This window comes from Mugil cephalus, chromosome 18, assembly GCF_022458985.1.
Source record: "Mugil cephalus isolate CIBA_MC_2020 chromosome 18, CIBA_Mcephalus_1.1, whole genome shotgun sequence".
Lineage (NCBI taxonomy): Eukaryota > Metazoa > Chordata > Actinopteri > Mugiliformes > Mugilidae > Mugil > Mugil cephalus.
In genome coordinates this window covers 12,685,591-12,710,704 of record NC_061787.1, presented here as the reverse complement: position 1 = coordinate 12,710,704, position 25,114 = coordinate 12,685,591, and the positions used below count along the sequence as shown (strand labels likewise).

General features: G+C 45.4%; 1 protein-coding gene and 1 pseudogene across 1 annotated transcript; both read left to right on the top strand.

The window, feature by feature from the left end:
• Window positions 1-1,231: 1,231 nt before the first annotated feature.
• On the top strand, window positions 1,232-9,685 carry LOC124995975 (serine/threonine-protein kinase H1-like). Its single transcript, XM_047568756.1, has 3 exons — window positions 1,232-1,494; window positions 2,049-2,766; window positions 8,675-9,685. Exons 1-3 carry the CDS (start codon window positions 1,232-1,234, stop codon window positions 8,969-8,971), a joined length of 1,278 nt encoding a protein of 425 aa, XP_047424712.1. The 3' UTR covers window positions 8,972-9,685.
• A 4,701-nt stretch (window positions 9,686-14,386) lies between these two features.
• The window catches only part of LOC124995974, a 13,032-nt pseudogene continuing 2,304 nt past the window's right edge, over window positions 14,387-25,114 (top strand).

Sequence of the window (25,114 nt, the reverse complement as noted above, 5' to 3'; positions counted from 1 at the left end):
GGGTTTTTTTTCATAGAGATTATCCTATGGTAATCTGGTATAGGAAAACCTGCAGCTCCTTAAATCTGAAGCACAGTGTGTCCAGGAGAAGACAAGCAACTGCCAATATGGGACCCCTCCACTCCTGAGGGCTGACAAACTTTAAACAGTAGCAATGTGCTAAGACTTCAGTGACAGTAGGTGACATTCTGATACAACTCTGGACACTCAGTACCCTTATACCCTCATGCTTGGTTGTTTAAAGCATGACAATGGCGTCCAGCAGATAATAATAATACTAGTAACCGAATAGGACGTTTTAAAAGGATATTATGACGCAAGTACATTTATATAGTTTGTTCCTTCTTTAGCTTAACTTAGCTGACAGCACAGTGTCCCCCTCTGTTGTCCCTGACCAAGTCTAGTGTGGACATTTTTGCTAAGTGCCCCAAAAGCCTCAAATAGTCTGAGGTTGGATCCAAAAGTGAGCCCCCATAGACCTTTTCGATTTCTTACTTCACTCCATAAATAAACATTGTTTACAGCCCGGAACAGATGGTTCTAGCTGGTTTCTATAGCAAATTCGTGACAGGAGTGCGGGGGTGAATGTTTTGTATAAACCCATCTGATTAAACTCTTTTAAAGTTTAAATGCGTACATGATTAAAATTACATTGCGGTTGCTTTGAGGGACATTAAGGGAGATTAAGGAAACTCTGAGCTTCAAGGAAGCATGTGGGTAACGTTGCAGAACATTTGTCCATCTTAATAAAGAGTTCACGCACCCCGCCCACGGTTTCCATATGTTGGCCTCCGCTGCTTCAATTTTCACCATTCAAAAGACAGATCCTTAAAAGAAATGCTTTCGCGTAGATAGGTGTTGGCCATGTTCACATGAGCCACAGATGCCGAGCAGCTTTTTTAAATCACTTGAGAAATGTGTTGTGTGACATCTGCCCTCCTTTGGCTTCTACCTTCCACCTGGTATATTGTGGCGATTTACTTTGTGAGGAGTGACAATAGCTTCAAAACAACTTCTGTTTGCGCGACACTTTCATCACAAGCGAGCGAGAGTTCACACACCTGCAAACTTGCAACCTGCTGAGTAGGCGGAGCTCCAACTAGCGCTGTTTACTCACCTCAAGCACCACCTGCCAGAGTCTCCGCAGAAAATCCCTCTCATATCCAGCCACATTTAGCAGATGCCGGAATCGTCGGCTCCCTCCACAGGAGCGATCGATTCCCTCTGAGCTATGGGCTGCGGGAACAGTAAGGTGCAGCCTGAGGCGTCCAGGAAGGGCTACGTGAGTGTGGTGCAGTCACTTGTGGCTTTCAGTAAAGTGCGAGGAGACGATGAGCCGAGCAAGCAGAGGGAGAAGCGAAGAGGTCTGTGGTTTTCTGTCAGCCTTGACAACTCTCGGCTAGCATCAAACTGGCAGGCGCAACTCAGACAAGGGTGTCGGCGGGACGAGGCTGAAAGGTATAAGGACAAGTTTGAGCCGCGCGTCACAGCAAGGTAAATCTTCACAGGGGTGATTCGATTGAAGTGGGAAAAGTTGAAATTTGACAGTGTTTTTATGATAGTTTGTTGCAATGTTGTGGTCGAGCACAGTGGCTATTGACTGCATATGTCATGCCCAAAATTTGTAATTTATTGCAGCACAGTGTGAAATGACTTATTAATGTCCTTAGTTGTTGGCTGCATTCCATGCAAAAATAGAAGACATTCATTCAGCAGGTGTAGTACTGTAATAGAAGAAGACAGCTCTCCTACACTTGTCAGCTAACAAATAATAAGAAAAAAAGGAAACTGATGTCTTTTTGAGGTCAAGCACATCCCCTGCTGTACATCTGACAAGCCACAGCTTCCATCAAGTATTGCCTTGTTCACTGGCGATGTAAATCAGAATCACAGCGTGATCCGCTTTGCATGCAGCACAGCACACCGCAACCGCCATCTCCCCATACATCACGGCTGCAGCTGCAGCGAGAGACATCGAGTGCTTCGTAACAGTGTACCAGGAGATGCTTATGCCGTAATGAGTCATCATTCCCCCTCTGCTCTGTCAGATATGACATCAAGGCTCTGATCGGTCGCGGAGGCTTCAGCCGCGTCGTGCGCGTCGAGCACAGGGCGACTCGCCAGCCCTTCGCCATAAAAATGATGGAGGTGGAGGCCCAAGAGGGCCGTGAGGTGTGCGCCTCGGAGCTGGCGGTGCTGCGGCGGGTGAGCCACGGCAATGTCATCCAGCTCATCGAGGTGTTCCAGTTTCCACAGCGGGTTTACATGGTCCTGGAACTGGCGACCGGCGGGGAGCTGTTGGACCGCGTCGTCAGCAGGGGCCACTTCACGGAGCGAGATGCCACCCAGGCCCTTCAGATGGCTCTGGCTGGGGTGGGGTACCTGCACGACTTGGGCATCACACACAGAGACTTGAAGCCTGAGAATCTTCTGTACTACCACCCTGGACCTGACTCAAGATTGCTGGTGACTGACTTTGGATTGGCCACTTTTGCTGCCACACCAGAGGTTTCTAAACCCGACGGAAGCGACAGTGGGGGTGGAACTAAAGGAGACAGGTCGTGGTCTTTGAGAACCACCTGTGGAACCCCTGAGTACATGGCCCCTGAAGTGTTGCTGAGGAAACCCTATTCCTGCGCAGTGGACATGTGGTCTCTGGGGGTGATTGCATACATTGTGCTGAGTGGATCCATGCCGTTTGAGGAGGACAATCGCGCGCGGCTCTTCAGGTGCATAGTGAGAGGAAAATACAGCTTCCACGGAAATGTAAGTTTGTACATTAATATTGAAGTTTTGCATGGTAAAAAATAATTTCTTGCTGTTGTAGCTTCAGAAGGACATTTACGTTCTTTCAGAGTATCTTTGTGTTACAGACCCGTAAGGCACCTGCAAAGCCCAAGAACAATTAAGAATGTGCCTCTGCTACTTTTTTATAGACTTCACAGTATGCTGTCATGTAGTCACAGTGGCAACTACTTTGTTTTTGGATGCTAATCTTCTCCACACAGTCTTGGGCATGCTTGATACACATGCTTTTGCATTTAGCCATTCCTCGCAACAAATTTGTTCATGTGTCGCTTTCACAACCACCCATTAAGAAAGAACAATTCTCACCTTCATCGTTATGCTATAAGACCTACCAGAAATAGCTACACTGTTCCATCACCGCATGCTATAACAGTCAGCTGAACATGCAGCAGGTTCGTGTGGTAACAGGGTGAATTCCCCGTCCTTTCATCTCTTGCTCTGCAAAAAAAAAAAAAAAACATGAACGGATATGTGAAAGTTTGTTGTGGTGTCCAGAGTTTGTGCTCGGTTTGGTTCTTTGAAAACGCTCTGAAAATTGGGGGAGAGGCGGCCTTGCATGATTATTTTCTTCCCCCATCCTTTTCTGCTACCATATGACTGAAGAGGGTATTTTTAACAGCCTTTTCTGTCAAGCTCAGTGGTGAGTTCAGGCTTGTTCTTTCACGCTGATTACACCCAAGGCTGGATTATTCACTGGGCTTTAAGCCTGGCCCAGTTCTCAGGGATGCAGTCTGACATTTTAGCCTGGCATACAAGAGGCTCCCTTACATAGGCCCTGGACTATTATCCATGTGTTTACCACTGCAGTGACCACCAACTGAACAATAGTGCAAAATCCTTCTAAAGTTTATGAAAGGGGTTATTTTTTCATGGTGGCTTCAGATGCTGCCCATATGTAGGCCACACTGCTGGATAGAAATCCTTGAGAACGCATCTGAAAACAGCATTTTATCCGGCTTCACGTATAGTGTCTCAAAGCGTCATTCTGTGAACTCATGTGGCGACACTATGAAGACATCATATGTGGCTGAGTAGCTCCGCGGAGATCGCTAGATGAGCCATCAATCACATTTCCATGATGACAAGACACTTATTCTCTGTCGTGCGCGAGCATCCGCCCTCTCCACGCACACACGCTGTCATAATAATGTTGTAGGGCGTGATGAAGGTTGACAAGTGGCCACAAAATGTGGACTTCTGCCTTTTACAAGGGTTCTTCAGGCCGCGCAGAAGTGGGCTTCTCTTTGGGATTAGAATAGTCTCGACAGGCCGGGCAATTCCCTTCGCACATTAAACTTGACTTGAAGAGCTTTGTTTGAAACGAGCCGTCCGGCAACTGAACAAAGTGACTCAGAGACCCACAAAATGCCAGCACGGCCTGTCACAGGAAGGAAAATAACTGGCAGACTGAATGCTAAAACTGTACTTACAGCAAATGATTCACAAGGCCACAGGATGTTAGCTATTAATGTGATGGGCCAATATAATGGCAGCAGACATTTACACAGCAGGATAATACATGAGAAATGACTTCTTGCTATTCAGTCACTCCAGTTGTCTACAACGGTTTAATGATATCTGTGTTAACATGTACCAGCTTTCCAAAGTGCCTCATGTAACAACTTTAACAACTTAAAGCCAATCAATATAATAGTTTAATCAATACATTAGCCATCTAATAAATAATGTAAGCGCTTGATCTGACTGTTTCTTTCTGTATTAAATAATTATATTATTTCTGTACATACGGGGTAAACGTCAGTTGATGTGATGAGTTTGCAGAAGGGAAGAGAAACACAGCGTTAGCAAAACAATCAGTAGAGTTGAGAAGACGTTTTCCTTCTATCCCACAGGTTTGACACATCTATGCACACATACATCATATCGGATCAGATCGTTTAATTCAGCATCCATGTAAACGGTGAAGTTGGACTCTCAAATTAGAATCGTTTTAATACAGTTGAAGAAATCCTGCCCATGTAAACCTAGCCAGCGAGTCAGTTCCCGCAAAACCAGGACCCTGACCCCACGACAGCCACATGGAACTGAGCCACTGCTAAATTGAATAGGTATCACCGGTGTTTTCTGACGAAAATTACCTAAATGGCATAAATGTGACTCGAAGCTGAATAGAAAGTCAAAGACTAATTCTGACAACAGAAAATATTACAAACCAAAATCCATCAAAGTCCGAATTAACTAGGACTGTGAGTTAGAAAGTAGATTCGGCAAACTGCACTTTGACACAACAAATAAAAATGACTTAAGTCAATGAAATATGAAAAACCTTGTGAAGCACTTTCATTATTATCATTATATGATTTCATTTCATATTGTTGAGTTACCGCCAGGAATGAGTTATTCATATAAAGTCTTGAAGTCTCACTGTAAGGAGGTCAAAAAATATATATATAGCTCATTTCTGTGTGAGACAGTCGAGACATGTCTTAGTTTCTTAGGCGTAGATAGCAGATTGCACGATACCGTCGCTGGGAGAGTAAATATTGTACTGAGCGGTGCTGTGTGCCAAAAAGGATTAACTATAGGTATAGATGGATATAAGCAAATTTTTGTCTTCCCATGCACCGTGCAAACTAATACACAGGGGCTGCAACCACAAACACACTTCCCAAAGTATCGGAAACCTTTTTTTGTTTACCAAAGCTCATTGGGGCCATCTGGTAACTGTACGTTTACGTGTGTGAGAGCTCTTGTACAGCTATCTTTCTGAGGACCAGTTTTTAGTTTTGCAACAAAGTGAGTACATTTTTGCCGGTAGAGGTTACAATAGTGTCATTATTAGGGTTAGGGTAAGGATTAGGGTTGTGCACTTGGTTGAAATGGTTAGCTCGCTAAGGGGCTGGATAATGCATTACTTAAATGAACGTCCTCACAAGGGTAGCCATACAAACGTGTGTGTGTGTGTGTGCGTGTGGGTGGGCTGGGGGTTTCGGGGAGTAAGACGGAGGTGGGACTCACTTGGAAACGCAAACGGCCGCTGGCACCTTCCCATTAACTGGGTCCCTCTGTCTCCCTGACGCTCCCCGCCCCTCTGCATGCACTGTGTGTACACACACAAAGTGCGTGCGCCCCTTTTCCTCGCAGGTGCAACAGCCCTTTGCCCGAGGATCTGTGGTGCAGACTCACCACTGATGCGTTTACTCAACAGCAAGGGGGGGAGGGGGGCAGGGGGGGGTAAGGACGGCGGGGGAGTCGGGGATTAATGGCAGGGTGGTGCATAGGAAAAGAGAGGAGGCGACAGAGGACGAGCAGGGCAGAGGGAAGAACGAGTGTAGCCTCAGGGGCCATTTGCGCCTTATCGCCATGCACGTTAGGAATATTTCCCCACCACGCGTTATCAGGTCTCCTCATCTGTGTGTGTGTGTGTGTGTCTCACTCATGCATGTGCGCCGTGGCAGACTTAAATCCTTGCGTTCGCTTGTGTCCAAGTAGCCCGGTAACCTCCTCTGCATTCTGCTGTTGTGTTACTGAAGCCACACTTCCCTGACCCAGCCCAAATAATCTACATCTCTCGTCGGCGGCGCCGGCTGGGCAACGGTTAGCCCAGTCTGCCCCCTAGTGAGCGCCGCGCGAACAAACCCAGCCTCTCCCCGGCCTCAGTGTATTGTACATGACAGCCCAATCTCTCCTGCATCCGAGTATTGATATTTTGATTACAGCGGTTTAGCCGCAACTTTCACCCGAATTAACAACGGGCCGCCGTCCCCACTTGGACTCATTATGACGAGGCATATTTAAACTCTCCTTTGTTGCTCGGGAAAAGGGGGCTGCCAGGCCTGCGAATCAGACGTGGCGGAGACGACTCTTGTGCAGAGCAGTTCATTACTCAAAAGTGCATTATCCTCCTGATTACATTAGTGTAATCCAGCCTTCTAGCGTTTTCTTCATTTGTTGCAATTATTTCTTTGTCAGGCGGAGACGTGGCGCGCGGCAAAACCCAGTCGGCGGAGCTTCTCATTCGCTCTAACAAGATGTTGCTCAATAATGCGAGCCCTGTAGGTTTTGTCCGTGGCTCACGCCGTGCCTACGCCCAGCCTGTCTTCCCCCCCTCTGCGGCTCAACAGTGATGTATGACGCCGGCTCTCGCCCGCTCTTTCCGAACGCAATAAAGCCTTTGTGTTCTGTGACGTGAAAAATGTTCAAAATAAGGGGGGAGACGTAAACTTCCTGCAGGTGGATCGAGGAGCCAATTCAGTTACATTTCCACTTCTTCGCAGGAGCAAGGGAAACTTTTGAAAGGCATCAAAGACATTCCAGCCTAGTGAAAAGCCTCAGCGCCTCTCTCTCGTGCATAGCCGGCGTGCACTAAACTCATGTCTTCCCATCCTTTCAGATAAAGAACAAAGGGCGCCTGCCGTGGCCACGGCCGCTATCAAGTGTGTATTTGGTGAAGCAGAAATAAGGAGCGTCGCCGAATCACCACCAGATGAAGAGGAAAGTCAGACTTGCCAGTCGTGGGAGCGCAATCAAACAGTGTCACTCTGCCTGCCTCTCAGGTGTGAAATAACAACACAATGAGAAGAAAGTTTTGAGCGAGAGGCTTTTTTATGACTCGTTCGGCTGGCAGCTCTGAAGCACTGCGCCGCGCCTACACGCTCACGCTCCTCTCCAGTCAGCACACAGCGAGAATAAGCAAGTCCCTGCTCCTTTGAATTCCTCTCACCGGCAGCAGTCTCGCGATTGTCAATTTCATGCTTGATTAATTGTCATTACTCCACAAGAGACAAAAAAAAAAAAAAAGAGAGAGAGAGAGAGAGAGGGAGGGAGCAATGCGTTTCAGGATTAAAATGGAGAGCGAGACCTCCCTAAAGAGCGGAATTTAGCGCGTTGCGAGGCTGAGCGGAGAAGGAGAGAGCGGTGCGCGCGCAGGTTCGACTGTATTTAGCTGTGCGTGCTCCTCGGCCAAAAAGAGACGTAGCCGAGCTAATTGGTGGTGGCTGTGGAAGGAGAGAGCGAGACCAAGAGAGTGAAAAACGGCGGCCGTTGCATGTTGCTTATTGGCCCTTGACATCAGTTACACAAATCCAGCTTAATATCTTTAACGAAAAGGCAACGTGCTTTGTTTCATGACATTTAAGACAGAGGTTATTGTGCGGTGCCACCGTCTCCTTGACCAGATGCCATCTTTTTAATCTGATGCCACATCAATCCAGTTTGGCGCATGTATCCGTGATATTTTATTTAAAATGAGATTGAAGCACAAAGGTCATCAATTTCCGGAGGCAAGATTGCACAGTGTTGTCTCCATGACAAAGAACCAAAGCCTCGATGAATAATTGAATGATTCTGAAATATGATAATGATTCTGACGTCCTCTCTCCCACTGGAAGGGTGGCATGGCAGATTTCAAAGCGGCCTTGAATGTCAGCTCGGGTCACGACAAGGGGAATGATTTGCTATTAGAACTGACAAAGAGCAGAGGATCTCAACGAAGGCCATCTGCGTTGCCTTTCGTTGTGAGGCTAATGCAGGCTGAGGATACGCATGCACCCCAAATCCCACGTATATGGAGGAGCACGCCCACCTCCCAAGACTTTGCGTTCATTTAGCCCAGGCTGCTGCCTTCCTTTTGCCCGGTGACATTTAGCTTTCCTTTGAGTTTAGTTCTGCTTGTTAGTCCTGCATAGCGCTGGGAGCACAGTTTTATTGCTTTGTTAGAACATAATCTTGCATCCCGCTTTAAAGATGCTTTGAATCTGTTCATCCGCCTCGTTTAGACGCACAGGCTTTTTCTGAGCGCTGCGGGTTCCGGGGTGTCTGTCAGCTGAGCTGGCAGCTTCTACGTCGAGTGATTTTATAATCGCGCTGATGACAGTCGCTCTGCTCTGCTTCTTCTATCCCACAGCCTTGGCAGTCGGTGTCCAACTTGGCCAAGGATTTTATCCTGCGCCTGCTGGTGCTGGACCCCGCCGCCCGCCTCACCGCCGCCCAAGCCGTCCGCCATCCCTGGGTGGTCACCATGGCAGCCAGCTCCTCCATGAGGAACCTCCATCGATCTATTTCCCAGAACCTGAGGCAGCGGGCATCGCGCAGCTCCTCGCGGTGCCCTAGCAGCGCCGCGAGCTCTGGGGATGCTAACGCCGCGGGGTGGGTAGGGAAGAGGAAAAGCAGGAGCAGCACCGGGGCTGAGCAGCTGGACTGATGCAGCCTCAGAGAGACGTGCAAACCCGAGCCAGAACACTCCAGGAGCATCAGCGCCGCCCGGGTAAAGCATCAGACTCACAGAAAGGCTAATGAAGGGACGGAACCAGCTGCCTTAGCACTGGGTGTATTACAAGAACAAGCCTCAGAGCAGCGTACAGAGGGGGTGAAGTAACCGGGACAGGTGGTGTGACAAAAAAGTTTTCAAGGTTTCTTTATCAGGGTAACAACCCAGGTTCCCCTAAAGGCTGATTTCCATCTTCCATTAGTTTCTTGTGGGTGAATATCCTTCAGGTGTGATGTCCAGGCCAAAACAGAGACAGAGCTGTCCACCTCCACAAAAGCCCTAGCCCCTGGTAATTCACACCGCTCAGACTAATGGGTTCAAGGTCTCATTTAGATCATTACGAGTCATGACATTACCTGCCTGTGAAGAGGTTCATTCCTAAAGCTTGGAAATGTATCTTTTGAGGAACAGGGGCTAATTATAGCCTGGATCGTGGAAAAGTAGAACAAAAAATTTCCTCCTTCCTTTCTCACCCTTTTTCTTTCTTATAAAATCTAATTTATACTCCCCTCCACCAAACAGTGGGAAGATTAATTTTTTTTTTAAATATATTTTTAGGGGAAAGGGAGCCGGTGTGACAGCGCTTTTGTCTTTTCCTTTGTTGTTACTCCTCCTACACAGGAGTACCCGCAGTCCCGAGTACACTGAAAGCACCACCCAGACATTTAGTGACAGGCCCCTATCAAGTTAAGAAGTTTGGAATATAAAGAGCTCTCTCCTCTTCTCAAAATATTACATAAGCTGTAAACAGCAGCTGAACATTTTCCAGAAAAGTTAATTAAAATAATTAAAAATACATATATTCACACACACACACACACACACACACACATAAATCTAATCCTATTCAACAACATCACACATTGAACTCGGTAAACATGTTACATTCCTTTTAATTTGAGAAAGAACCTTAATTTATTAATGTTATGTGCAATGAACCATCGAATAGAAATCAAGGTTTTCAGACAATATAGATCATATTGCTGGTGGGCACTTAGTAGCAGGTATGGTAATGGTCAAGAAAAAAACTTCATATGTCACTGGTGCAATGTTAGACAATGTCCATTTCCATAAAATCATTTTGCACACCTCATATAATAGAGTCTAGGTAACGTGGAGGTGAGACAGCTAACGCTACCACGTTCACGCCAGACACTGAATATGTTACTACACAGCAAAACATAGTGTGAGTTGAGTTAATTGTAATCAATTCAGTGTCAAAGTTAACAATGAAATGCGTAAAAATATTTAACACTGGTTTGTTCGCACTGTTCAGAGTAATATGATAACACTTAAAAGAGCAAACTTTAATTTTAGTTTAAACTCTAATGTGTAATAATATTTAATTTTCATTTCTCTGCCGTGTTATTTTTTTACTTCTAGGTCATATGATAGTATTAACTATGATGCTATATTTCTGTGTTCTAACCTATCAAATCTAAATAAACACAAACATACAAGGTTACAGTAACAGTAATTTATTAAGTGTTGCCTTGACTATAATGTTAATTTGACTCAGTGAATTCAAAAAACATGAACTCTTCACACCAAAAACTTGAAGAAGAGATGCATTTTGAGCCATTTCTTGACATTTCTTTGGTGCGCAACACTGTTTTGGAAGAATCTTCTAATAATTCTGTTTGAAAAGTCATCTATTTCAGCTAAACAAAACCTGCAACGGTACCTTGCACGGAAAGACCAAACCAAACAAGCTACGTAAGCCCAAATTATCGCCAATAACCTGTATCACACTGTCATGAACACAACCACCATATAGTGGAATCTCAATACCATCACTCTGACACCTTAATGTCTCGAAAACAATAGGAGCAAGAATTTCACCTAACCATTTTAGATCTTGTGCATGAAATAAGGCACAGAGGTTTATGTTGGCCAAAAGAGAATTCCATTTTGGAGACAAGCTCCTTAAGGTAAAATATATTGTACCCAATTTGTGAATACCTCACTTCGAACCAAGAGGATTTGCAACCTTGAAGCCTCCATAGAACATTTGGACCTGCACTGCGTGCTTTTCAGTTGAAAAGAGGGTGTGTCTTAAATAAAGATCCATCGCAAAGATCTCAGTCTTGAGTCATCAGTGGCTGAGTTTTTCAACATTTCTACGATATACTGCCTTTTAAATATTGACTCCAATGTAGATAAAATTGGGACTTACATGAATTAATGTTGAACGACTCTGATCATATTTTCCTTTTTTTTCTTTTTCTATTTTGCCTTGTGTCAAATTTTGAGCCAATTACACATTCAGCTGGTTCTACAGGTTCCCATTTATCTGATAAGAATTTTGATGGTTGTATTCTGAATTGAGAACTGTGAAAGGATTCTCTAAATCGTCAAAACGGGCTTTAACTTTCTTGCACATTTCAGTTTCTCTCTCATTCCTAAACACATGTTTAATGACAATTTTTTTTTAGCATGTTGCTGGTTACCTTGAACAATGTCTTCCATGGAAATCACAACAGACGAGGTGAAAAACCACACTGTTTTCTTTCTTTCTTTCTTTCTTTTAATGTGTACATGTATAAATCACATCTGAATGACATTAGCTTGGTGTTACAGAGGTTTCAAAAGTACAGCAGCAAAACCACACATGACATTTTAATTTTACATCCAGTGCTAGCTAACGGGTAATGCTCGTAAGTTGTCTTCATACTGAAAACGTGTGTAGACCTGTATAGACGCCTACGTGTACACGCGTGTATGTGTATGTGTACACCCACACAGCCACGTGTGTCTATAGCGTTTTCAGTATGAAGACAACTCAGTGTAATAACTTGGTATATACAGTTAAAGGTTATACCACATGCGTGTGGAGGGAGGAGAGAGATGTGCGTTTTACAGCTGGAAATATCGCCACTATTTTGCGTTTGTGTCAGCTACAGAAAACAATGTTGCGGTCCATTGTACACTGTGTTGGAGACAAAGTTCTCTCTAGTCTCAAAAACACGACATCGAATGAAAACATTTGGAGTGCAAGGTCCACCAGGTGGTGTGAAGCAGAGAGTTGTCCCACGAAGTTAGTTATACCACTGAGACGTCACGAAAGTCTTCCGGACAAACGCACAACTTCCCAGTGTTCAGAAACACTTTGAATTTTGTAAATAACGCAATTACCATTGTGAGTTACGGTAATTAAAAAACGGCGTCCTTTAACAGATCGCCGAAGATCCGCCCGGTTCTGAAGGTTAAAAGAGGTTAGAACAAGGCGCTCATGAATACTTATACACTCATATAATTCAGGTAATTCAGACACACACGATATCAGCCTGTCCTCTATTTTGCCTTTCGTGCTGGGCTGCACACACCCTCTCTCAGCTGACGGGTTGTCCTCACAGCACGCCACTTTGACAACCGCGTGCGCAACGAGCTCAAGAAGCCCCATGCCGCACGTACGCTTTGCTGCTCGACGTGGCGTTTGCGCGATGAAAGGCGTGGGAAATAATGGGTTTCCGAGCGGCGCGGTTGTCCTTGTGAACAGAAATCCTTAAACTTTAACAGCCGTGTTAAAGTTTCAGTTTATCTGAATTTCATAGGCTGACGAAAATACATCCCTTGAGCACCAATTTTCTGCTTATGGAATATTTTAACTCCTGGTCCTTTTTTTTTTTTTTCTTTTAAATAAATACAACTGCTGCTGTAATTCAGACTGCATTTGGTTACCGCCACAACAAATCTGTGCTCAGTGCATTTCTAAATGTATGCCTTTTGTGGGAGGTTCATGCATTATTTCTCCAACAGGGAGCATCAGAGAGGTGATAATGCCTCTCAGTGGCAGCCCATACTCCGTGACCTGAGAGCAGTGTCCCATTGGGAAGAACACAAGACCCGCTGGTGTATTATGGAAGTCGTTTGTCAGAAAGTCAAAAAGAAAGAGAGCACAGCAAAGGAACCCTCCTCAAACCGCGTGAGCAAACACTGCGCGACCTTCTTCCTTTGTGCTTTGATGAGTGCTCTCCGTTTAGTTTTTGAACTCAAAATCACGCGGCCTTGCGTTCTGAGAGAAAACTTAACGTTTTTGCCTGATTTGTTTGGATTGCGTTGTGCAGCTGAGTCCGTATCTGCTGCTATCAAATCATGTTTGACTGCACGGCTGAGGAGGAGCGGTTTTGTTATGAATTTTTATTTTAACCTCTGCAAACAAAATTCCCCCTGCAGACTGATAAAGGATTGAATTAAACGCAATAATGCAATGCGGTTCCTTTTTTTTTTTTTTTCTCATTATCCTTTATCTTTCAAATTGCAAACCAGCTTCTGCGTGTTGTCCATCTCCTTTCTTGCACACTGACTGGACTCTCGTCTTTTTAGGGAAGATTCAGAGTGGGCAGGGAACGCTGCCTGATCTTGAGGAAATGCACCTCTACTTTCAGAGAGTGCTGCAGACAATTCTTCTTTTATTTTAGTCTGTGTTGTTGTGGGATCATTCAGCAATTTTATTTTCTGCATCCTGCGTGGGATAAAACTGCAATCCTACCAGCTGAATGTAAATAAAACTGCCATGAGCTTGGGTATAATGTATTTATTTGACTCTCTGTCCCTTTTGTATCAGGACATTGGATGTGACCACAGGGGTTTAAAGGATCTGCTCTTGCTAGAAGGGAAAACTCTTGCCTCTGTAATGTGAGCCAGAAAAAAATGGGGGGTTTTTCAAAAACTCATTTAGCTTGTGAGCCGCTGGGTCAATATCTCTCTGTATAGGGTTTAGTCTCATGCAGTGGTCAGCAAGGCCAAACAATTGAGAAGGCAGAGAGTGACAAAGATTGTTGGTCACAGCGTTAGCATTTTGCGCTATATGAGGACAAGTGTGACTGCTTCTTCACTGCTCAGGACTGCTTCTATCCTTGAACTAAAAAATGAATAAATCTGGATAGGAATTTACCAAAGTAAGTATGTAATATGAGTGCGTGTATATTGAAACCTCCAGTCTTGCATGCATAAAGCAGCCTTGTTCTCGGGTCTGGGGCAGCAGTAAAGATCTGTCGGAGACACTGTTCACATATTCTATTTGCAAGCAGCGCTTGAAACGGAGATCGGATCTGGAGATGCCTTTGGGCGACGCATGTAAATGCAAAGTTCTGAAGACGCGCACCTAAAACTGACCACTTGCGAGTGGATAGTTCAGATCGGATCTTAATCCAAGGTATGAACGGGCTCTTTTATTCTGCTTCTCTCAGCCGAAAGCCAAGGACTTATTCTCTTTATCTTTGGCCTCGCATGAAGAGATCATTTGCTGCTCGGGACCCTGAAACATAAGCCAACAGATCCACTTGTGGTGGCTATAAAGAAAGAGGATAACGGAGGGAGGGAGAGATTGTGGAGGTCTACCAGCTCATGTCTTGCACAGGATGTGTGGAGGAACGATCGGATCCCTCCCACCACTACATACAGTTGAATCAGTCGAGGTAAGTGCCTCTTATTTCTGTTGTTTAAACTAGACACCCAGAAGGTCAGATATACAGTCTTTTGTACCTGCTCAGTGTAGAGATTATTTTCCTTAAACAGCAATTACAACGCCATCTCCACCTTAATGATTTGAGGGGAATGAATGGGACGTACCTGTGTCGGCAAATTGCTTTTCTCTGTTCTTTTTTATTTTTTGTTCAGATGAGTCCGCTATTTGCTATTGTCCTGTTATTGTGCTGCAGATGCAACGCCACAGGAACACGAGGTGGGTCAATACTTTTCTCATTGAGGATGCGATGAGAGTAAAGCGTCTCATTATTCACCCCACTCTGAAATCCTCCTTTAGATTGTAGCCCGGGTCCCTCTGGTTGTTTGGCACTCAAAATTTGCGCTTCTCATCTCCTCTGAGGTGAGGCTGAGAGGCTCTGTTTCAAATGCAGTGCCGGTCCTCAGCAGGTGGACATGTATTCAATCCTGTGGGCGTTTCGGCGAGGTGTTATGTTAGTAGAATGAAAGTAGTTTCATAATTTGTCAGAAATGCTCTTATCGCACGTACCTGCACAAAAAGGCCTTTGATGGAATTTTAATGTAACAGCAGTTTAAGGCATTTCGACTCACGCATGATATACTTAAAGGAAAAGTTAAGCATTTAGAAAAATACATATTTTTATTACATGTAAATATATTTGCTTTTTTTGCTTTGAGTTAAATGGAAAAAATAGATCCCACTGTCGTGACTGCAGCTAGTTAGCTTAGCCTAGCTTAGCATAAACAATGGAAACAAAGAGAAACATCTAGCTTTGCTCTGTCAAAGGCGTTAGTATTTCAGTGTAACAGCAGACCCCTTCATGGCCTATGTCACTATGACATCACCATGTTAGCTGGAGGCAAAACAGAGGGAAGCTTGAAGTGAACACTGTCACTATCATGAAAATGTCGTCTTGCTGTATTTTTTGGGGCCAAAATCAAAAAGTCAACAACGCTAACTTTAGGTGTCATCACATACCAGCCACTGCCAGTCGCAGACAACTTTGGTTTGTCTTTGGCGATGAAAAGAAAGAAATGGAGTGAGACATTCAACAACCACGACCTCTTATCAGATGAGATTAATATGTAATGCTTAATCCGTTTCAGCCTGGATAACTTTATGGGTTACACTCAATTCTGACTGAAATTACGTGAAGTTAATCCTTATTTGGGGGATTCTTGCTACATGTTGCTAATGCTAATGCTAATGCTGATGGATTCCAGTGAGTGAGGGTGTGGGGGTCAGTGAATGTAGTTCCATCAGTCAACTTTTATAAATAACACGCATGGTCTCGGGGAGTGAATGCATTAGTATATTCTCTAAAATATGCTTTCCTCGTTCTTTCCAGCTAAAAAATATGCGAACCAGCATTTACAGGCTATAACGTGTGAGATGTTTTGCCTCCGACTAAGCCCCGCACTTCAAAATACGTCACACTGTTTACAAACTGTGAAGCAGTCTATAATACATTTAGAATCACACACAATGAGCGTTGTGACCAAAACTTACAGGAAAATTAACTTTACACTTCTTGCATGTACGCTTAAAAACTTTTTGGGCGGGAGAAGAATGGAGAACATCGGCTAGGTTTGCTCTGTTGGGAGTAATAAAATATTTGTCTTTTGCATGTGAAACAGAATATATGTACAAACCTGTCCAGTTTGTCTGGTTTAACTCCAAACGGGGTGCAGTGTCATTCAGATCACATCCTGGTTTCAAATGGAATTTGTAAGGTTGTATTCTTTGTATTAAAAGTACGAGATATAGACGTTTTTCACATTGCGAGAGCAGCGTTGCTAGGTGACTGGCAACGGAAAATAGATTATCTGTGATTGATGGCTTCGTGTTTCTCTTAGCTAAGAAACCAAGGAAATGAAAATGTGGCCTTCACTTTCCATCACTTCCGAGATAAACCCTTACACTTCGTAACTGAAAACCAAATCTGCACATGTATGCATTGCTGCGCATTTATGCGGCGGGAAAGTGTAACGTATGTTCCTGGTTCCCGTTCTGCCTACAGACCATTCAGATTACAAATGCCAAAGTCAGGGGGTCAGGAGCTGTGGAGAGTGTCTAGCATCAGGGCCTTACTGTGCCTGGTGCACTGAGGAGGTGAGTGGCCTTGGAAACGGATTCTTCTTTCAAATGGATCACGTCTATATTTTATATCCATAGAGAAAAATCCAGTTTGGCAAAGCATTCTTAATCTGTACCAACCTTACATTACTAATGCAGAATCAGACGCAAAATTAGTAGTGAGAGATTAGCAATGAATGGCTTGGGTCGTAGCTTCTGTAAATGACCTAAACCTATTTTTTTGGATATTCTACTGTGACAATAATAAAACTGTGGCAATAAATGGAGAAGCCGTGTTGAAGGTGGTAAGACTGAGAACATCTGAACCACCATCTCTGATGTAGCATCTGTTGCCCATAAACTGTTAATAGCGGCTTCTGTTATATTTGACACACACATGATTATGCATTCATTTGCAGGCTTAGACAGTCGTGTAAGCATGTTATGTTGTCATAGCGTAAATATCACAAAGGCAACTGTTGAAAAGGGCCATTATACTGTATGTTACAGCTGATTGTTTGAGTCATTTTCTCTTTATTTGCATTTGAAAGGTGCAGCCATGTTGCGAGCAACGAGACAACAAACACACACGGGCTGCTTTTCATTATGACACTCGCATCCTCTCTATTTTACTGTCAGCAAACGCTTCATGCAAATTGCTATTTTCCACTGTAGATGTAGACTCCATTTAGTCTTAGCCGAATTGAAGGGAACAAATTAATTTTCAGCGCTTGAGTGGTTGAACTGAACCTAAACCTGTGTAAAGAATTTTTTAGAAGTGGGCCAGCACACATGGGAGCGCTGCGACACGGCCGGGGCACTGCTGAGGAGGGGCTGTCCTTCCGATCGCCTGGAGGACCCCAGAGGTTCCGCTGTCCTTCTAAAGAACCGGAAGGTCAGCGGCCACCCTAAAGAACAAAGACACAAGCTGTGGCACAGAGATGTGACCCAGCTTCAGCCTCAGTCGGTCTGGTTGCACCTCAGGCCTGGTGGGTGTCGTACTTGCACTTGGTAAAGAAATATGGCTAAAAAAAAAATATTTCTCTAATATGTTTTTGGGATTTCTCTCTCAAAATCAGTGCAGTCTGGTGAATTTTAAGCACAAATAAGTCAGTGACATACAATTATGACACAATGACAAACAAATAGTCAAAAATCTCCCAAAGAAACTAAATAAACCACTCACCAGAAGATAAATATAAAAGATTTCTAAATTATTTTAAATGTGAAAAAAAAATCCACTTCAAATATGGTGATATAAATTGAATGAACCTTCACCATGAAATTATTTTGAATTTAGTCAAGGCAAATGTCAGAATCAGTGTTAGAAACTAACCTTGTGTGACTTGTGTGGTGTCGGTTAATGCATTTTGTTTATTTACTGTCCAATTTCTGTGTCATCCCCGGAGTTTCTCTCTCTGAATGGTCTCTTCAAGATGAGGAAATTCAAGCACAAATAAAGTGCACAGCACAGGATACATAAACTGTTTTAACTGTGAGGAAATTATATTTTCTGTCACTTTTATGCCGTTCTAAATTGAATTAGTCCTAGGAATTTGATTATGTGGAATTTTCTGAGCACACGTCCATAAAACTGTCAATACATGTCAGCCTTAAAAGGCGGATTGTGTCTGATTTGTGTGTACGTGTAATTTTAGGGACTGATGCGCCTAAGTTCTCGTGCCCTTGGTGCTACGTTTTGTTGCGTCACGTTTCTCAACCGTAGGTGAACCCCAGAGCTTTGAGGTGAAGTTCAAACGTGTGGAGGACTGCCCTATAGACCTGTACTACCTGATGGGTCTGTCCTTCTCCACGGAGGATGACCTGGCCAACGTCAAGAAGCTCGGGGCTGATCTCATGGAGGAGATGAGGAATATCACCAGTGATTTCAGAATAGGTTTGCCTGCTTCAGCTTTAGTCTCCTTACTACCTGAAATGTAGGCTAACTATTTTCATGAAATAATTTTCTTATATATACTTTCATGGAAAGCCCTTGAGTCATATTCTATCAGGTACACACCTGGGAGTTGCCCGGTACAATCATAATCTTACTATCGTCCGCTGAGCAGCACGGCTGGAGTGATTCGGGGATTAAGTGCTTTGCTCAAGGACAACCGGAACCCGTCGAGAGAAAATTAAGCATTAGTTATTCACTTTCCTCCTGTCAGTCACGTAATCGCCTCTCAAAATTTTATGCTGCCCGCTCACTCGCCGTTTATTTCCGTTCCAAAAGGCTTCGGCGCGTTTGTCGACAAGACGGTGATGCCGTACATCAGCACCGCGAAGGACATGCTCAGAAATCCCTGCAAGAGGGCCGAGCTCCGGCCCTGCGCCCCTCCCTTCAATCACAAACACGTCCTGAGCCTCACCACCAACGGAAGCCTCTTCACGGAGCTCGTAGGGGGGGCAGCGGATCTCCGGCAACCTGGATTCTCCGGAGGGTGGGCTGGATGCCCTGATGCAGGCCGTGGTTTGTGAGGTAATGCGAGTAAGCCCAGCGGGGAGTAGGAGTGCAATACAGAGATTGTTGCTTTTGTTCGAGTGGGAGTTGTGTGGAGGAAGTGGAAACACTGCAGACAATAGATGAGGGGGCTATTTCAGAATGCTAAGCTTCCTTTGGGAAACTGCTCCAGTCAGTTCTGGGTGTATTTTAGACTCATTATGAGACTTTAATAATTTCATATGACAGGTTTTAGATTTAAGCCCTAAAGAGCGTGAAAGCATAAAGTATTGCTCATCCATAGTCATTTGATTACATACAAAGGCAGAAATTATTTTCCCAAAGCCTGTCAGGGCCGCTTACGTCAGTCACGGTGCTCGATTTGCTTCCAATCGGTAGTTTACTGACTGATGTTGTTCACTCGCAGGAGGAGATCGGCTGGAGAAATGTGACTCGACTGCTGGCATTCTCCACAGATGCGGGCTTCCACTTCGCCGGAGACGGCAAATTAGGCGGCATAGTGTTCCCAAACGACGGAGGGTGTCACTTGCAAAACAATGCGTACACCAGAGGAGACCACCAGGTTCGGCGTCTAAAACTCAGACTGCAGTTCTGCAGAGCATTTTACTTCAGAACCCAGAGCAGGGTTTTGCTGAATGGATTTGGCACTTTCCTTGGGATCAATTCTGATCCAACAACAATACTTTGAGGACTATTAAAATAGTGTCTCGAATCACTTTTTATATTTGTAGAAGTAAACAACAGCAACACTGCAAGTTGCTTTTGAGAGAATAAGCAGCTGTTATATCTCACAGATTACTGAGAAACCCAACCGCCGAGGCTGGGACGTGGGCTGGTGCGTAGTCAAAGTGTGCCGACAGTGTGTTTCTCTAAGTACCTCCCTCAGGCCCAGGCTGGGTAAGCTCAGTTCTTATCCCAATCACTGAGCCAAGGACAGGCCCAGTGAGCCATCACAAGCGAGTTCACCTGCAGACGTCATACGTCCGTACATTTGTGTAATTACTCGGAAAAGGACTATTTTCAGAGACGTCGAAGTGGCACCTGCTGCTGCTTTTTGAGGCGAAAGTAACATTTGGGCTTTCAAACCTTTGCAGTAGTCGTTATCTGACACCGAGTATAGAAATTTGATCGCCCTTACCCCGTTGCTTTGGTTTTATGGCAGCATTTTGCTGCCTTCAAATGGAACTAGGGGTCTTAAACACGTCCGTATTTGAAGGCGGTATTACTTGGCAGTTAGATTTTACCGCCCTCCAACCCCCGAAGTTAGCAAATAGCTTAAAAGGAAGTTGATATAAAGAGTAATGCAGTGCAGGGATAGGGATTAAAGGAGAGACAAGAAATACGAAAAGGAGAGCATACCAGATTTCCTTTCAGTAGGTGGACCAAAACCATCATATCATTAATATGCCTCTCTATGGATTATGACCACCTTCCTAATATTGTGTAGATCTTCCTTGTTCCTCTAAAACAGTTGTGACTCATCAGAGAATTGACATGGGTCTTCTGAGGGTCTCCTGTGGTGTCTGACAACAGGATATTGTTAGTGGGGACCTTTACGTCCTATGGGTTGAGGGGAGGGGCCTATGTGATACTTGATTTAGGTATCTAGTGAATTTGTGTGTGTGTACCTGGACCCTGCTGCCATCAACCAGTGTCATTGCTGTGGGGTGTGCGTGCCCGGTCTGGGGTCTAAGTAACATCCGCATGAACGCCAGGTCCAAACATTTCCCAGCGGAACGTTGCATCGTCACAAGATAATCAGTGTTAATTCACTCCTCCTGTCAGTGGTTTTAATGTTGTGGCTGATCACGATCTAATTAAAGCAGCTTTGCGATATCTCACACTGACATTCACAGGTAAAGACCGAAGCCCTAGCTCGGCTGAACAAGCCATCACTGTTATGTGTGTGTCAGACACCGGTGTGCTCTGGGCAGCTCCGATCCCAGGGAGCATACAGTGTTTATGCTATGGACCGCATATCGCAACGCATGCTAAATTGATTCCCATCTGCAATGCCGCCAGTGAATGGGGGTCCGGGCTGCGGCAGACAGAAGTCAAAGACAGTGATTTAAAGGTCACAACTAACAGCACAGCTCCCTGGGTAAAGAAGATGCTGACAGGCACACCCTGATGGGAAACGGCTGGAGTGTTTGAGGAGTAATTCAGACCAAAGCTTTCATCTTTTTTAATCTCGCCGTGTTTGTGTAATGATGGCTACGCGGGGTGTGGGCTGCGCGGAGGGAGCTGAAGGAGCGCCTGCTTTTCTGCCTGGGAGTGTGTGTCTTCATCCCCGTGTGTTCAACATCCATATAGGTCTCTCATTAGGCTCGTGAGAGTGTTATATGTCCTGACCTCATTCCGGCCCAGGCAGTTGACAGGTGGAGTGAATATGGATGGGTTATTAATCTATTTCCGTCCGAATAAATGGCCACCCAAGGCTGGAAATAGATGGGCGAGATGCAGGTGTCGCTCCCCTCTGAATGGTACTTATTTATCTATTCGGTGGCGAATGGAAAGTCTGTCAGGGAAGAGTGAATGAAATGAGCAGCAGAAACAGTTGTTAGATGGGAGGGGAAGGGGGAGGACAGCAATATAGGGAAGAGGGAGAGTGTGCTTAACTACTGATTATACTCTGGCCTGACTGTTATGTATTGCATTTTGCACCTGTCAGGACTATCCCTCCGTGGCTCACGTTGCCGAGGCACTGAGAAGGAAGAACATCCAGATCATTTTCGCCGCCACCGAAGAAGTCACACGCTTATACGAGGTGCGCGCTACGTCCTTTAATTTCTTATTAATCAGATGCTTTTCATAAATTCCTACTTGTCTGAGGAAAAGGGCAAAAGAAACGTTAATTTATGCTGCATACATTATTCAACCGTTTTTATGGAGCCTTTGCTCCCGTTGACCTCTTTCATCTGGTTTCACTTCATCTGATGGTTTCCAAAATGTGGACGTATTTAAGACTGGGGATGTTGTACCATATAAGCGTAAACTGCACCTTTCATTCATATTTTTTGCTGTATTCTGTGGAGGTGCATCTAGAAGTAGAACTTTTAAATTTGTATTTTATCCTAATTTTGACCACTTGAACACTAACCTCGGTTCTTTTTCCCCCCGCGGTAATAGAATCTCAGTAGCTGGTAGATTGTCTGAAACACACACTGCGTTCATTTATGTCGTGGATATTGCTGCTTTCCTGCAGGGCCTGAGCAGCATCTTCCCAAAATGTGCTGTCGGAACACTTTCCAACAACTCCCACAACGTCCTTCAGATAATCGTCGAAGCGTATAATGTAAGCGAGACTCCGCTCCCACAAAAGGTTGTTAGCTTTGTGCATCTCGCCCGCTGACAAATACCCATGTTTAAGAGGTTAACAGCTTCGTTGACCACAGGCGCTGACCTCAGAGGTTGTCATGGAGAACACCAAGCTGTCGCCGGGGTCTTGCATCTCCTACGCGTCGCGCTGCGAGGGCCGCAGGCCGAGGCGCGGCGAGCAGGGAAGGACGTGCTCCAACATTTCCATAGGTGACGAGGTGCGTGACCTAATGGATTTCTCTGCGTGTGGTAAACCGTGGCCATTGAAGTGGTGGTAACGCTAATTATAACTACCTCGTTAGGCGGCCGTTTTAATTGTGCTCCTGGAATTCTCACCTCTCCTCTAGGTGAGCTTTGACGTTAGCATCACGGCGCCTCGGTGCGTGACTGCCTCACGAAGCCCGTCCCGAGTTATTATGAAGCCCCGAGGCTACAGCGAAGAGGTTGAGGTCCTGCTGAGCCCTGTATGCGAGTGCTCGTGTCAAAAGGACGGGGTCCCACGCAGTCCTTCATGTAGCCATGGCAACGGCACTCTGGAATGTGGCGCTCGCAGGTAGGTGGCGAGACGGCAGCGGCTTCGCTAACAGGCCCGACGGAGGAAGCGAGCGGCGGTTATTTGTTTGCGCGCGTTGCAGGTGCGAAGGAGGGAGAGTCGGCACGTTTTGCGAATGCGAGGAGCAAGAGGAGTCAGGCGAGGCGGTTGACTCGCGCCTTTGTCGCGGAGCTAATGCATCAGAAGTGTGCAGCGGCAACGGAGAGTGCGTTTGTGGGAGGTGTGCTTGTGGAAAGAGCAGCAAAAAGTCCCACTACGGCCAGTTCTGCGAATGCAGCGATTTCAACTGCGATCAGCACCGAGGGCTGCGGTGTGGAGGTATAAGCACGAGCTGAACTATTAACAGAGAGGTGACTGCGTCTCATTTTGAATTTAAACTCTTTGTGTTCTACCACCCCAGGGAACGACAGGTGTGCGCGCGGGGCGTGCGCGTGTCTCCCCGAATTCCACGGTCCAGCGTGTGAATGCCCCCTCGGCTTGGAGCCGTGCCTGTCTCAGGATGGACAGATTTGAGGGGGCAGAGGGGACTGCCACTGTGGCACTCGCATTTGCCGTGACAAGCGTTTTCTAGGGCCGACTTGTGAGCTTTGCCCTTCCTGCCCCGGTGTCTGCTCCTCTTACAGGTAGCGGCGCCTTAACAGGTCTGACAAATTGAGATGGAGGATGGTGGGTTTGCAGTTCAGTCACAAATGTCTTCATATATATATATATATATATATAATCTGAGCACCCATCATCGCTTAACCCCTCGAGCAGGGGGGCCACGTTCAGCCCAATTTGATCTCAAGTGGGCCGGACCAGTGTCATAACAGCATAATAACCCTTAAGTTACGACAACTCCAGACTTTTTCCATTTGTAAATAGGAGTAAATTAGGATTACATTTAATAACAAATGCAAAACATTTAATAAAAATTACATTTTTCATAGTAAATAAGTGCAGTTTGGGCTATTTTAGCTGGAAAAGCGGAGGTACACCCTGGACAAGTCACCAGGCTATTACACAGACAAACTCACAGCCATTAACCTAAATTATTTGGAATATGGGAGGAAGCTGTAGCATGAAGAGAAAACCAAGAAAAGCACAGGGAGAGCATGCAAATGGACCCAAACAGCTGCAAGTTAGAACCGAGAACCTGCTTTCAGAACGCGGTTTCCATTCTGATGGTAACAGATGGCTGTTTCCTACAGGGAATGCATCCTGTGCAGGGCCTTCTCCCTGGGCTTGAGCGAAAGGCAGTGCGAGGTGAGCTGCACCCACCTGAACCTCCTTTTAAACTGTTGTCCTAGCAACAGCGCCGCCTTCTCTGGGCCTCCACACAGGTGCGTGGAAGTGGACGCAGCGGGCTGCAGAGTGCACTTCCTGCTGAGGACCGGAGAAAAAGAAGGCTTTGCCCACGTCCGCGTGGCTCTCGAGCGAGGTAGGCAGAGTGGTGAGAGCTCTAGTCTTCGTGACTGCGTCGGCATGTGAGCATTAGGGCCATAAATTCCGTCAGTAGTCGCGTCTCTTGGGATTTCCCTTTTATTTAAAAGCTTAAGTAAAGTAAATCACGATATGAGGAACAAAACAAGGTGCCAGCAGAGACACTTTTCTCCTACATTAAACTCCTCAAGTGTTCCGTTTTGCGTCTGTTGTCAGCTCTGGTCCCTTGTGCAAAACACTGTAATATAATTTTCGTCAGTCTATGAATTCCGTAACCTACTTTCTGTGGCTTCTTTTCGTTTTAAAAGTTTCTTAACGACGCCAGGATTAGTTTAAACAAGTACATTGATTGCATCCGAAATACTAGACAATATGTGTCTGATAGAGAGCCCTGTCGCCCTTTGTCTGTCAAAGAATGCCCATCAGGTCCGAATGTGATCCTGATTACCGCAGCGCTGTCGGGCTCTGTTGTGGTGCTGGGTGTGGCTTTGCTGCTGCTATGGAAACTACTCACCAGCATCCGTGACCGGAGGGAGTTTGCCCACTTCCAGAGAGAGCTGGAGCAGAGACGCTGGAACAGGGTGAGCCATGCCCAAACAAATCTTTCTGTCAGCGGCTGTCTGTCAAAGAGACGTAGAGCAAAAGCAGGGAATTCGTCTTGCCGACACTCGCGCAGGGAAATGCTGACAACTAACACGATAAACAAAGTAAATTTGGCAGCAGAAATACGAATTAAGAGCAGATGAAAAGGCACGTGTAAACATAACCGCACAGTCTTCTTAAAATGCAGCACAATCG